General features: G+C 38.7%; 1 protein-coding gene across 2 annotated transcripts in view; it reads left to right on the top strand.

The window, feature by feature from the left end:
* Window positions 1-13,821, top strand: part of tafa5a (TAFA chemokine like family member 5a) — a 160,398-nt gene that overhangs the window by 128,119 nt on the left and 18,458 nt on the right. For both annotated transcript variants that reach the window (XM_008401147.3, XM_008401148.3), the window contains exon 3: window positions 11,337-11,464. In XM_008401147.3, coding sequence (XP_008399369.1) covers window positions 11,337-11,464 — 128 coding nt within the window. The remainder of the gene's footprint in view (window positions 1-11,336; window positions 11,465-13,821) is intronic.

The following is a 13,821-nucleotide window of genomic DNA, read 5'->3' as shown; positions in this document are numbered from 1 at the left end:
AGGTATGAGCTAAAGTGTTTGAGGAATATAGATTTTAATCTGTGAACTCTATGAAACAACAGAATCATCTCATATATGTAGCTTAGACAAAGGAAATACAAATTGACAGGTGATGAGGCTTGAGTTTTAGGAGTCGGTGTAGGTCGGTGTCCAGAAACTGCTTCTGTGTCTGAAGCAGTTTGCAATTGTTCACATCAATCCTAACTGAAAACTCATTTTGTCACCATTCCATTAAAGCTACAGTATGTGACCTTTATAAAAATAATTTTTTATTGCATATTTGTTGCATGAGACAGATAATCTGTGAACAAATCATGCTCCTCTGCCTTCTTCCAGTGCTAACTAGAAACAATCAATCAACAGACCCTCAAGGATGATTGACATTGTCAATCATGCTTGTGTGCGCAGCACAGGAATGTGGTGAAGGAACTGGATCTTTATTATCTGTCTCATGCTATGCAGTCAAACATGGTGACAGTTTTAACAAATATTGAGACCTTCCTGAAATAATGGCCTATGTCATTATTTACCAAAAGCAATTTTTGGCAAAAACAAAAAGAGAAAAATTTCACTTTTGAAAAGATGCCCAACCTTCAATTCAGTTCTATCAAACTTTTAATTTCAGAGGACTCAAGTCTAAAACACCCGTTTCTGAAGCCGCCCTGCCTTTTCCCATCAGACATTTTCATTAAGCTCATGAAAATACTTAACAGAAGTCGTTATCAATGTTAAGGGAAAATAAAACTGACGTTTTTGGCTGCTTTCCCTTCAAATTTTAACATGAAAGTCTGTTATATCCAAATTAATGTCGAAGCTTTAAATAGCATATTACATGTTTTTTTGTGAATTGTATGATGTCTGTTTCATTCGTGGTGTTTAAAGGAGAATTAGGTGGCTCTGTGAACTATGCGCGCGCACACACACGTGGAGCGTACACCCACACAGGCACACACACATGCACGCACACAGACACAGGGCCAAGGTCTGGAAATGTCAGTCAGCATGCTATCTCATTATTTCTGCCTCTTGAAGTTTCATGAGTGCAGAGGAGCTATTTGAGACACAAATTCACTTCATCAAAAAAAAAAAAAAAAGGGGGAAGGAGGAAAAGAAAATGCAGGCTTTTTAAAATAGAGGGCTTGACAGATTTTAGTGTGGAGATACTCATCAAGGCAGCCAAACGGGTGGAATAATCTTATGAAAATCAGGCAAAGCAGCCAACTGGAAAGGAAGAGGCAAAGAGAGGTGAAAAAAACAGGACAGGAGGGGAAAGAGAAGTGCAAAAAAAAAAAGAATGAGAAAGGAAAATAATGGTACTGAAGAAGGGACAGATGAGAGAGGAGGAGAAAATTAGCCAGGAGGAGCTGAGCTGTGAGCCTGTGGAGAGATGGTGGCTAATTACAAAGCACTGGGATTTATTTCTTTGCATTGTTTTTTTTTTTTGTTTTTTTCTTTTTACACATCAGAGCATCCCCTCCTAATTCCTGCAAGGCGTCCTTCGGTTTTCCAGAACGTCTGCCTACCGCGGCAGGTCAGATTGTGCGGTTAATTATCCCGATAATGGATCCACTGTAAAAGGAGACATAGGAGGGGATTTTGGTGATTAAAGCAAATCTTCCAGTCTTAATGGCACTCAGTCGGGCCTTTTTCAAGCCGGCTTTTGTTTGACTTTGTTGCCTGACATGTCGGCGAAGAGATTACTCTGCACGTGTGTGCGTGTGCGCGTGTGTGTGTGTGTGTGTGTGTCTGGATATCCGCAGTGCAAACGTTGATGTGTGGTTCCCACCAGGCGAAGTCAAGTGCTGCACAGAGTGATATTAAATTGGTTAAGTAACGATGAACGCACATGCTTTTATTTCCAGTTCTAAAATTGGAGGATTTTGCCTATTTGCCCCACTGCTTTGTAAAACAAACAAAAAAAGAGAAAGCTGTTAATTTGGTTAAAAGGCAAACTCGCTTGTGAGAGCCATGATTTTTTTCTCTTGGGTGAATTAAATGTGCCCAATTTTTTCAAGAGTTGCATTTTTTGAAGAGTTGTGGAAGAGTTGAAAATAAGAAATCATCTTTAGCTATGAAACTTTGGTCAAAGTGATGGTGCCTAAGCTTATGTAAAGTAAGCATAAAGTCCACAGAAAGGTGCAATGTGAAACCACTAAATCGATTTCACAGTCGTACTCTTTTTGCTGCTTCTGAACTGATTGCTGAGGAGAGGAAAACGGACTCTGGCCAGTTCTCTGCAGCCATAATTTAGGATACTTTCACAGCGGTTGAAACTTAATTATAATCACCTCTGTGTCTACAAAAAGCTTTTAATGTTAACAGAGATTTAATATTCTCATTTCTTAAGTTGAAATAAAAGTGCAGGAGCGTTGTGGTTGGTTTTATTTGTGCCTCGGAAGATGCCGTTTAAACCTATAAAACGTATTTTTGGAGAGGCGACTGAAAGCAGGACTTAATAAATTAGAGTCTGCTAAAGTTAATACGAAATTGAAGATCTGGAGGAGTTCAAAGTGAGGTAAAAGAAAAATAATTCATTTAACCAATTCAAAATGCTTAGCACTCTTCCACAAAGCCCATTCAGTAGTATCTAATACTTTAAGAAGTGCTACCTATTTCTGGAATAAATTAGATTTTACCTTGTTTTCTACCTATCCTTTATTCAAAATACCCTTTTAAACACTATTTTCAAGCCAAAAGTATTATGTGGGACTGGTGTCACAATCATTTCCCATCCTAGCCTCTCAAACACAAAGATGTGGCGCTTGCTAAACTTTAGAGTTACAAGACATCTTTTAGATTCAGCCTAAAATGCTCGAGTGTTTTCAAGCTAATTCACTCAGAGATGCACTCGTCGGTATAACTCAGCCTTAAAATAAACTGTGGTATAAACAACTGCAGATGAAGACTCGCACACAACTTGGGAGCTGGGAGCAAAATGTAAAAATATGCTAAATGTTATGTAGTAACTTTAATAAGACTAAGAATGTTAGACTGCCTCTTTGCACTTTCTGAAAACTATTTAACCTAAGCATTAGTCAGTTTCCTCTTTCAGCACAGGTCCGCTCAGGGTTTCTTTCCCGCTGGTGAGTCATACTTTTAATATATATATTTGTAGAAATGTATAAAATGTTTAACTTTAGGGTAGTGAATGGTGTTTTCAGTGACTGGTCACCATGATTTATAATAAGTTAAGAAAATAAGTGGGAAAAACATTAGGAGGAAAAAAAAGGAAACTTTCTTAGCAGTAAGTTGTAAAAACCTTTATTTCCTTGTCTCAAATTATTTCTGCATGTTTTAATTCACATTCTTTCATAGAACCCTGATGAGGATGTTGCGTCCCAAGCGTCTGCCTGTTGGGGTAATTTCATTTACAACGGTTATCATCCAGAAGCTTTTCTGACCTGAATCGGTTATCTCAGCATCTTTTCTTGTTGCCCGCTATCCTTCATTTATCCCGTTAAGTCTCGTCTTTCCCCTGCCATCTCATGCACGCCTTAGAATTAGATGGAATTTATTAACCCGAGATGCTGGCTGTTGACGTGTGTGACCGTTATCAACCATTTGGTGGGAAGATAAATGTCCCTAGAAGGGCTTAATAATGTTCTCCCCCTCTTTGCTCGTATCTCCCGCTGATGAAACCACAGCCGGTACCTTCGCTTACACGTGCATGCAGATGCTTCGGACCTGTGTGTGTGTGTGTGTGTTTATGCATGTCCATGCTTCCCTACACCGGGCCTGTATGTGTGGGATGTATTTATTTGATATCTCCCTTGAATCTAATCCGTTTCAACATAAGCCAGTGCCCTCACACCAGCAGCACAGCAGTAATATGGTCAAATGGAAAAGGATAGTGTCACTGAGAGCCAAGATGCTGCTGGGAGATGAGTTTAGTTAGTGATGCGAGACCAAATGTGACAGATAAGGCTCGCTTTCCTAACTCGCTTTTACACTTTCTGATTGCTTATATGGTAAATCAGTGATATTAGACTAGTCAACTGTTAGTGAAAAAAAAAGTATCCCCAGTCTTTACAGTTCCTTGGAAATTGAATTTTCAAAGCATCTAAGTGGATGCGTTTTCGATTACTGTGTTGGCTATAAAGTCTAAAGCAGTGGAAACTAACATTAATATGGAAGGGAATGTTAGAAATGCTTCGTCGCAAAATTTGTATTCTTAAAGGCATATTCAAGAAATGGTACATGGTTTCATCTACTTGACCAGTTTTCTGGATATATAATTATTAGCATTTAAAAAAAATAAGCTCAACTCAAGTCAAACACCATCTTGTATGAACGACTAAAAAGCATATGCAATTTTTGGGAACTACTTTTTATCAGTTGTTTGCATGTAGAAACCGACCAAGAGTCGTTGCATATGCTCCACCAAGCTCTGATGTCAACTCATAACACTATAGTCATCTGAAATGATTTTTTTGGGATGAAATAGGAACATCCTTTATTGACCGTCAGTGGAGAATTTCAAACGTGACAACAGCAAAGTGACGGGCACGTGGAAACACATCTGTTCTATATCTTGAATAGATTGTATGCTAGGTGTTGCATTTGAGTGCATCCATTGTACCTTCTTTAGTTGTTGCTTTAATTATCCCTCTATTGTCATTTCCTTACAATAGCTTTTTTTTTTAATCTTTCTGCCACCTTTGCAACTGTTTACAATCAGTCCCTTTACATGTTTGCATACCAGCAATCACTGCCCTCATTACATATACAACACTACTCACTAAAAGTTAGGGACAGTTGGCTTCTGGGTGAAAATTAAGAGAAATGTGAAAAGTTAATGCCAGCGTGACATAACTTTAAAGTAGGACATTTTAGTAGAAACATGCATTTGTGATTTCCTCATTTTAAACAATGTATTGGAACAAAAGCCATGGGTATGTCATGGCAAAAAAATGTAATTGTCTCAATAACGTGTTGTGTGCTCTTGGGCATCAATTACAGTTTGACAACAACACCTCATGCTGTCCACAAGTCGACTCATTGTGTGCTGAGATCCCACTCTTCTCTCAGGGCGGCCCTCAGGTCATTGAGATTCTGGGGTACAGAGTAACAAGCCTCTGCCCAGTGTTTCTGTGAAAGTTTCATTGTTGTACGTCTTCTCTGTCTGTGACCAATCTTAGTAGTGATGACAAAGTTTTCAGGTCATGTCTAAATTCATAAAGCTAAGATTTTGTGTAGATCAGTGAAGTAGGTAGGAGGAAGTACCGAGAAATGTTTGCAGGAGTTTGGAGACCAAAAATAGGTCCCACCTTTCTCAGGGTCTGTCTGTGGCTGACAGTCTGTCTGTAAATCACCACAATGGTAAATGACTTACTGTGATGCAAACTAATTCAGAAAAGCAAAAATTATTCCAGCAATCTGACAGATGTTTCAATTTCTGCTCTGGTTCTCCAAAGCAGTCACCGTTCCTCTTTCTCCTAACATTTGGGTCGCGAGCATTGCCAACTTTATATTGGTGAGTTGTGCGGCCATTGTTGTAAATGATAGTTCTAGTAAACGGAAGCAGCTGAAAGTCTAATATTAGTTGAAAAGGTGGCTAAAATAATAGCTTAAGATGCCAGTGATCGGGCTGAGATGGAATAAAAAGTTACTAATATAACATTTTCAAAGCTTTTTCTGCTAATATTTTCAAGTTTAGATCCAATGTCTTCCAAAAAATGCAAGGTTACCGAGAACAGCATCTCAAAGTTGCATGAATAGATTTTTATTCTCTCGCAAACATCAAATCACGCTGTGACAACGATTTTACAAATGTTCACTTCATAAAGATGTAAAGCGAAGATGTTAGACGGCTGACTTTAATCTGTGGAACAATTCATTACAGACAGCTCCCCCTGACCTTCTGCTAATGAGAAATTTTTGATTTGAGCGTTTGCAAGTTGGGCCCTGTTATTGTCAAAAACGCTACAATACCAGCAGGTCAAATCTCCATTAATCACTTCTCAGAGCAACTGGTATTACGTTGCGTCGACTTGAAATGTCTGCGCCGCGCTCCTTATTAAATCTCATCTGACGCAGTCGTGATAACTTATCTCTCAGCTGTCGCGGCTGATGGAGTCAGTTTGTAGGGCTCGATGTCAAAAATGACATTTGTAGCGCAGACGTGCAGACGATACCGCCTGTACACACGGCACTCATTCCCTCATTACTGATGTTTACCAGGCATTGCTATACATCTTCATCAGCTGAGGGTCACCCCTGCTGGATGGCAATTCACAAGCGAAGCAAAACCCGTTAGTGAAATGAATAAGTGACCTTGCTGACAGCTTTCATAATATGAATTCACAGCAACAGATTAAATAACCAAATGAAAGAAAAGAAAAAAGAAAAAAAAACTCTTGAAAACGCTTTCGGACTTTGGGTTATTACACCTGACAAGCATCCCCCCCCCTCTGTTTTCAGTGTTTCTTCTAGTGTTGTGTGCTCTTGCTTCCCTTTTCCATTTCTACAGACATGCGTTTCATCCCCTACCTCAGATGTCACTTATATTTGGTGGCGTAGCGCTCGTCATAGAGCCAAATTTACCTTGAATGTTGTTTTCATTTATGGTGGATGTGGATACCTTATATATCCCTAAGGAAATGTGGAAATAACAAGGGTTTTAATGTGTTTGGAAAGTTTAAAATTGCCGGGAATAGTGTGTGTAAGCTTAAAAATGAATAATATGTGGCCACTTCCTTGTTGTAGGCTGTGATTATGTCATCCTATCAAATATGTTAAGATAATGCTTAATCAATTTAATGTCAGAAGACAAATGATTGGGTTTAATATGAAGATTACCCAAACAAAAAAAAAATCTTGGAGCACCTAACAGATCAACATCTCCTTATAGAGTTGTTAAAACCACCTTAAAAAGGATTTCTAAGTTGGATGTAGCATTGTGGCTAAAACAGCTATAACATTTAGCCTTCCCACTTAAAATATCTTTTTGTGTCTCTCTCTACCTGAAAATGAACAAGGCCTAAATTCCCTTTTCTTTTCAACATCTTCTTGTCTCTTACAAAGCACTAGAAGGACACAAGTTTTGTTAAGCTAATTCAGTAACACAGCACTGCCACTTCTGCTCAACTGGTTGAAGGCTAATGATTCTATTTTTTCCGCTCAAACTAGATGATGGTAATTTTGTTTCGTTGAAAATGCTTTGTACCAGTAGAGATTAAATGGCATGTGAGTAGGAAGAACAACAGTTTATCCCAGAGGCGTTCATGGTTCACAGCAATACAATTTTCAAACAGTTATTTCAACAAATTTGAGATTTAAGTGGAAGGATTGAATACAAAGCACATCTGAAAGACTAGTTGAGCACCCTACGTACATCTGGCATTTTTATTTTTTATTTTTCAAATTGAGTAATGCATGTAGGACAGGGTGGCACTCTAGGGCTGGTGTTACGGACCCCTGCTCTATCGGAAATTAATATGAGACCATTATGAACCCCATGGAGGCCCATTTCTCAGCCAATTTGCTAATCATGTACTGTAAATGTTGACTGTGATTACAAGCCGTTTGCCTAAAAGCATTTGGAACATGAACAGAGGTTATATTTAAGGATATTAAAGGATCCTGGGAAAAAACAAGCAATCTGAAGTCGACCCTTTGATTTGATGACCTAATCTGTAAAGCACAACAATGTTACTCTTCTAAACACAGGATTATCTTTAAGTAGGGCGTGTTTGCTCTGATGCCTTCAGTGCAGAAATGGGTTTGTCTCTCTGTGAGCAGCTAGCCTTAAGGCACCGCCAAGTAATTCAACCTCAAGTAGCATGTCAGCAAAATGCTCTCAACAATAATAATGCGTCATGTTGGTGTCAGTTTAAAGCTCTTTCCGTACTCTGCTGACACAATGCACTTGATACATGTATTATTCGGCCACGTAGTTTTTGAGAGGGTGTGCATATTTAACAGATTGATTGCGATATAGATATTGTTTATGGCGAAGAGATAATGGCTTTGAGTTTCACTCTTGCTAATCATTTGCATTCAGGCTGATGAAAGAAGTTGAAGGTGCCCTTAGATTGAATTTATAGGTAGTTAGGCGAAGACTATTCCCTTATACTGTGTAAGAAAGCCATCATGATGAAAGAGTTTAAAGTATACATGATGCATACTTCACCACAGAACAAACGGTACCTAGGAAAAGTTTACCCTTTGAAGGATTTCACATTACAACTTCTTACTTTCTTCAAAATGTTTGTGATAGATCACAAACAAAGGGCAGTGGAAACGCTCTAATTTTGAAAAAAAATTAATTTTTCGATAGGTTTTTGCGCTGGGATGAGATGGTGCTTCAGATGTATCATAATTAGAATATTTCACAAAACTGCAATAGAAACACTTGTTTCGCATCACACAAGTCATCATCACTAACCGGATATTACTACTGGCAGAAAAGACGAAGACGACGGCAGGAAGTGTTCGGATGATGATGGCGCGCCATGTTGTTAATGACTAATAGCTTGTAGAAACTTAGTCATGTGCAATTTGAATTGCATTTCTAAATCTAATTGTGTTAGCAGAATGTCGTCAAAGTTTTGTGCACATTTGCAATGGAAATGCCCCTACTGTTGTCTCTCCTTGCCTGTCTTGCCAATTTATGTGACTGGTGATGCATAATGTTTTAAGTGAAGATTTATCAAAAATCCATACTTTTTCAAACTGAAATGTCTAAACATCAGTGGTATTTTTAAAATCTTCTAAGCAAAATACATTTACTGTAATTATCAACTAGTTGGATAGAAAAACAGCAAAAACCAGAGACTATAAAAAAGATGGCCGGATGGATAAATGCATGGTTGGATGATGGAAGTGCTTTGTGGATGTACGTGTGAAGACTTTTTCAAGGCGGACTAGTTGTCTTATTGCATTTTGTTCACCCTGCGTCGTCACTTAAGTCCTCGCCTCTTACTTAATGTCTTTTTTGTGTTTGTATTAAATATTTAACCCATCCCATATACACAAGACTGTAGTCAAATATGTTTTCTTTAGAAACTTTCTTATTATCCCAAAAAGCACCTCATTATACCACATACAGTACATAATGACCCTTGAATTCACTTTCTCTAATGGGTTTTTGCCCTGCAGCCGTAATTTTCATGAACCCTGTTGAGCTTTTGTAGAGCAAAAATGATCATGTTTGTTTACAATGAAACCTCTGTGGGGAGCTTTAATGTCGCAGAACTTATGAGGAATTCTTTTCATACTTTGTGTTATCACCATTTGTTCTGTTGCGATGTGGTCTGAAGGTTACGTGATGTAATAGAGGCAAAGTTTTACTGTGAACTTGTAGTCTGACAACATTCCACATATTGCATTTTCCCCCCCACCCTTACATAAACACAATAATATTTTTTAAGTGTAATTGCCTCTCAGCTGGAGAAGGTATTTAAAGACTGTTGAAGAGCTTCTTTGAAATTGGGGTTTACTTTTTTATCTTTGGCCATATTAGGCAGTCTAGCTGTTTCGGTTAAATCCTTTCATGTTGCTTTTCAGCTTGATTTTTAGCCTTTAACAAATCAGCGGAGTCTGCTTTTTCCTTTGCTGTTGACCGTTTGGACTCAACAGTGTCTGATATTACTTACGGTTGTAGATATAAAATTAATTTTTTTGTACTATCAGTATTTCTTATGTACTGTGAACAGAAATTTCAAGAAGGTACCGTTTTTGGTAGATATAGTTTTTGCATCGGTTAGAATAGCAGTGGAGATTTATCCGTTTTTTGTTTCCAATGTACGTTTTTCTACAACTTTGACCTGCAAATACCAGCTTTAGCCAATTCAGATTTTTAGAACTATCATTTGAATTGAATTGAAAGCATTTGGGCAAGCCAGCTCCTGAAAAAGTGGCTTAAGAAGCATGAGATATTATTTTCACACATGGATTAGCCACTACAGAGTGCAAATCTCAACCCCATTGAGAATCTATGTGACGTTCTGGAGATGGATTTGCACAGTGGTCTAAACAATGCAGGGTTTTTTTTCTTACTTTTGAAATAAAAGGCGGTTATTCACCATTAAAAGACAAGAACGTGTTATCTAATGTACCCCAAGTCTTTTGTTGTGATTAAGGCAGACTTTTTTTTTTCCTGTTTCCTGTTGGTATCTTGACAGACTTTGACAAAGTAGAGATGATTTCAGGTTCCGTACAGTCTACCAGAATGTTATCTTTTCATTTCATGCACACTGCCTGCAGTGAGACAATGGCCGGCAGAATAAAGGCTTAGGGCCCAAACTCGTGGCAATCTCCAGACGGTTACAAAAGAAGCAGGCTGTGAAAGGAGCAGTGCGGTGCAACACTTCTGAATGTTTTATTGGATATGAAGAAAGGGGCACAACATTTTCACTGTTTCCTTTGCCATTTTATGGCTTTAAAAATCATTGGTTCCCTGCAAACACCAGCTGAACATATAAAAATAGGTTCAACAGGGTGGCTGTGGAATAAATTGTTTTCATGGAGGATTTTGAATGTGAGACTATTCCTCTGTATGAATTATTCATTTACTATTTTCTCACTTTATTTGACCACCAGACCTAAGGTCTCTATTAGTCCTGTGTGAAACAAGTATTTGTTAATGCTTAAGCAATAAATAAAACCCTTTATACAGAACTTGGAAAAGGTCACAGATTTGTATAATTACTGCTCATAAATCTTTAGGTGTTTGTTGAAAGTCAACTTTCTTGGGGCTGAGAACTGCTGATATTATATAGGTTTGTTTGTTTTGTTTTCTCAGAAATGTAAAATGGAAGAATGAAAACTAGTGTTGAAATTACGGATTTAAACTTCTTGAAATGTTTCATTTTTAACTACTGGTACTATCAAAAAATATCCCGTTCAAACACTTACCAGTAACCTTTATGGGAGGACTTTGCATATTCTCTCTGTACCTGTTGCTTGGTTATGTTATTTCTGTGAAGAATTTTGAAGAAAACAGAGACCATAAACCCTCCTAAATACAATTTGTGACGGTTGATTTTATTTAACTGACTTTATTTACCTGAATCGGCTTTCTCCATGTTGTTTCTCCGTCTGGCTATTTTTCCCATTTCACTTGCTGTCACTCCTCGTATTCCTCAATTGTCTCTTTACCTCATTGCTCTTCATCTCCTTTCTTCCTCGCTACTCCTCCACCTGGCATCCCTTTATTTCCTCCTACCCACTCATGTTTCCCGTTTTTCTCCACCTTTCCATCATCCCTCCAATGTTTTTGCATCAGTCTCCCTGAAGTCACCCTCCTTATCCTAATTGCTGCCTCTCCATGCAGACTTCCGCCTGTCATTTCTCTGTTGCTCCTTTAACCGGTCTTCCTCTGTCTCCTTCTGCAGCTGGGATTGTTCGAAAAAGGCAGTGGTGTGAGATGGTTCCGTGTTTGGAGGACGAGGGCTGTGACCTGTTAGTCAATAAATCTGGATGGACTTGTACACAGCCAGGAGGCCGAGTCAAAACCACCACGGTGAGTTCGGACGCACAAACCAGTTCTCACAAAAACATGAATTCCAATTGATCCGTTTTATGTATTTTACTTGAATAATAATAATAACTGAACAGTTCTTTTTCTTGCCAAACAAACTAGCAAGAGGTCATTTTTCAAATACAGCAGTCATTCGCTGCTTCCTAGTCGAAGTACTGAGTGCACACTCGCATACTTTGTAGCAGGTTTATATTTCCCAATATATTTCTGTGACGTATGGAAAATGTCTTACCGTAAATGTCCATAGCTGACCTGAAATGCCAATGAGAGCGTTAATCGTTGAGCAACAGTCGCAAATATTCCTCCCAAAGAATTTGCGTTCTCTCCTGCCATCTTTTTAAACCCCACAAACTCTATGTGCTTTGTTTACTTCCTCATCAGCGGCAATTAGTTTAAATTAGAGACTCTTAATGGTAATGATGGCAGCAGATGGGAAGCTGCAGCTTGTGTTGGTTAAAACTCCGCCCATCCATTCATCCACACCTTATATCCACTGAGCCGAGCCTCTTCCTCCTCCGTTCTTCACTTCTCTTCCTCCTCACCCTTCACAAACTTGCATCACACTCTGTCATTCCGCAGCTTCGTTATTACAGAGGTCCAAACTGTCACTTGTCTGTCTGTCTGTACTAATTTAGGAAATCTCTTTAAATCTGACTTGGTAACAAAAACCACAGCAAGCAGCTGCTTTTTATGCATTTGTCAACGGGGCATCATTAATGCATCTGCCATGATTTGGTAATCATCAGTGTTTATGTCTTTCTGCTGATATGCACACAAACACACACACACACACATGCACACACGCTCCAACATGCACATTAGCACAGAAGACTTGATATGTTAAACATAGGAGCCAACTAAAATCCCGTAGATTAATATAAATTGCAGTGTTGAGCAATGGCACAAAACAGAAAATGAGCCTGCCTGTGGAGGCTGGTAACAAGCAATACATGTTGCCTACAATGTAGTTTAGTATCAGAGCTCTCACACCCATCTCATACGTGGCTGGCCAAGTTTCCCCAGGGGCGTCTTGAGTCATTTACACATTCACAAGGTGTGGATTCTTTTTTAAAACAGCCCTAAAAAGTTTCAGAAAATTGTCCCCAAACTTGATTACTTGAGGGTGTTGATTTCCGTTACTGTGTAGTAATCCCACTCTCCCCCAGCATCAGCTGTCAACAGGTATGACAGAGGAAGTGTGCTGACAAAAGTGAGCTGTTGTCTGGCTTACCTAGCTATAAATATATATTTTAGTTTTCAGCTTGTTTTCCTGTAAAGCTGTGAGCTTCTGTGTTGTAAATGTTTTTCATGGAGTTGACTGTGAACCCTGTAGTGGAATTAAACCATGTCTAAATTGTAGCTGGAGGGACTGATTCTCAACTTGTGATATATTTTTATAAAATATAAAACCTGTCTTGTATGTAATCACTGATTATATTTAAATATGCATTTAAACTAAATCAAAATTATAATCGGTGTTGGTGTGTGCAGAGGATTATAAGCCAGAAAAGTCGTAAAAAAGACAAAGAATGGCTCTCGCTAACTGAGACTCCAGCCCTGTAGTTGAAGAGAAAGGATCGTCCATGAACGTCATATCACTACCCCACAGTCTGACCCCACATAAGCTGAAGATAATAACAAACAATGTTTTCTTTCTTCTCGAAGAATTTAGTTAATTTAGTTTAGGTGTTACAGCTACTAAATGCAGTTAGTTGGCGCGGCGCATAGCACTGCTCATACCCACCTGGTCACCTTCACAGTGCTCTCAGTACAGCTGCAATATCTGGGTGCCTGTGACCTGCTACGTATAATAATTATGTTTTATAAACAATAAAAATTCTGAACTCACCCCATTAGAAACTGAGGAATGTTCCTGCAGGTATAAGTGCTTCCCAAGTGGTCATGGCATTATTTCTTTACACCAGCAGCTTTCTAGTGGATCTTGTCATATTAGAACACAAAGTTTAGCATTTAAAAATCTCAGAAACTGCTATTTAAAGTATGTGTTAGTTTATCCAACAAGTGTATTTTGGGAAAAAAAAGAAAAATCTCTATTTCCTTGGAAATGTATATATATATATATTTTCTCCTTTTCTTTAGCGACTTGTTCCTGGTGTTGCCATGGTGCATCTGTATGCACAACTTAACGTGTGTGTGTTAACAGTGTGGATTGTGCAAAAGATGGGCTCAAATGGATCAAATGCATGTGTGCTGTGCACTGATTGCTCCAAGTATGCGAGTGTAGGGTTTGCATATTCATGACATGTATCTCCGCTTTACAGCAGAGAGGGGCCCTGTAAGCTTTGCCCTACATGCGCACTTCACATCCCGCTCGAGGT

The sequence above is a fragment of the Poecilia reticulata genome, chromosome 23, assembly GCF_904066995.2.
Source record: "Poecilia reticulata chromosome 23, P_reticulata-male-v2, whole genome shotgun sequence".
In the NCBI taxonomy this organism is placed as follows: domain Eukaryota; kingdom Metazoa; phylum Chordata; class Actinopteri; order Cyprinodontiformes; family Poeciliidae; genus Poecilia; species Poecilia reticulata.
The sequence above is the reverse complement of the archived record's forward strand: the minus strand, read 5'-3'. Positions and strand labels throughout refer to the sequence as shown.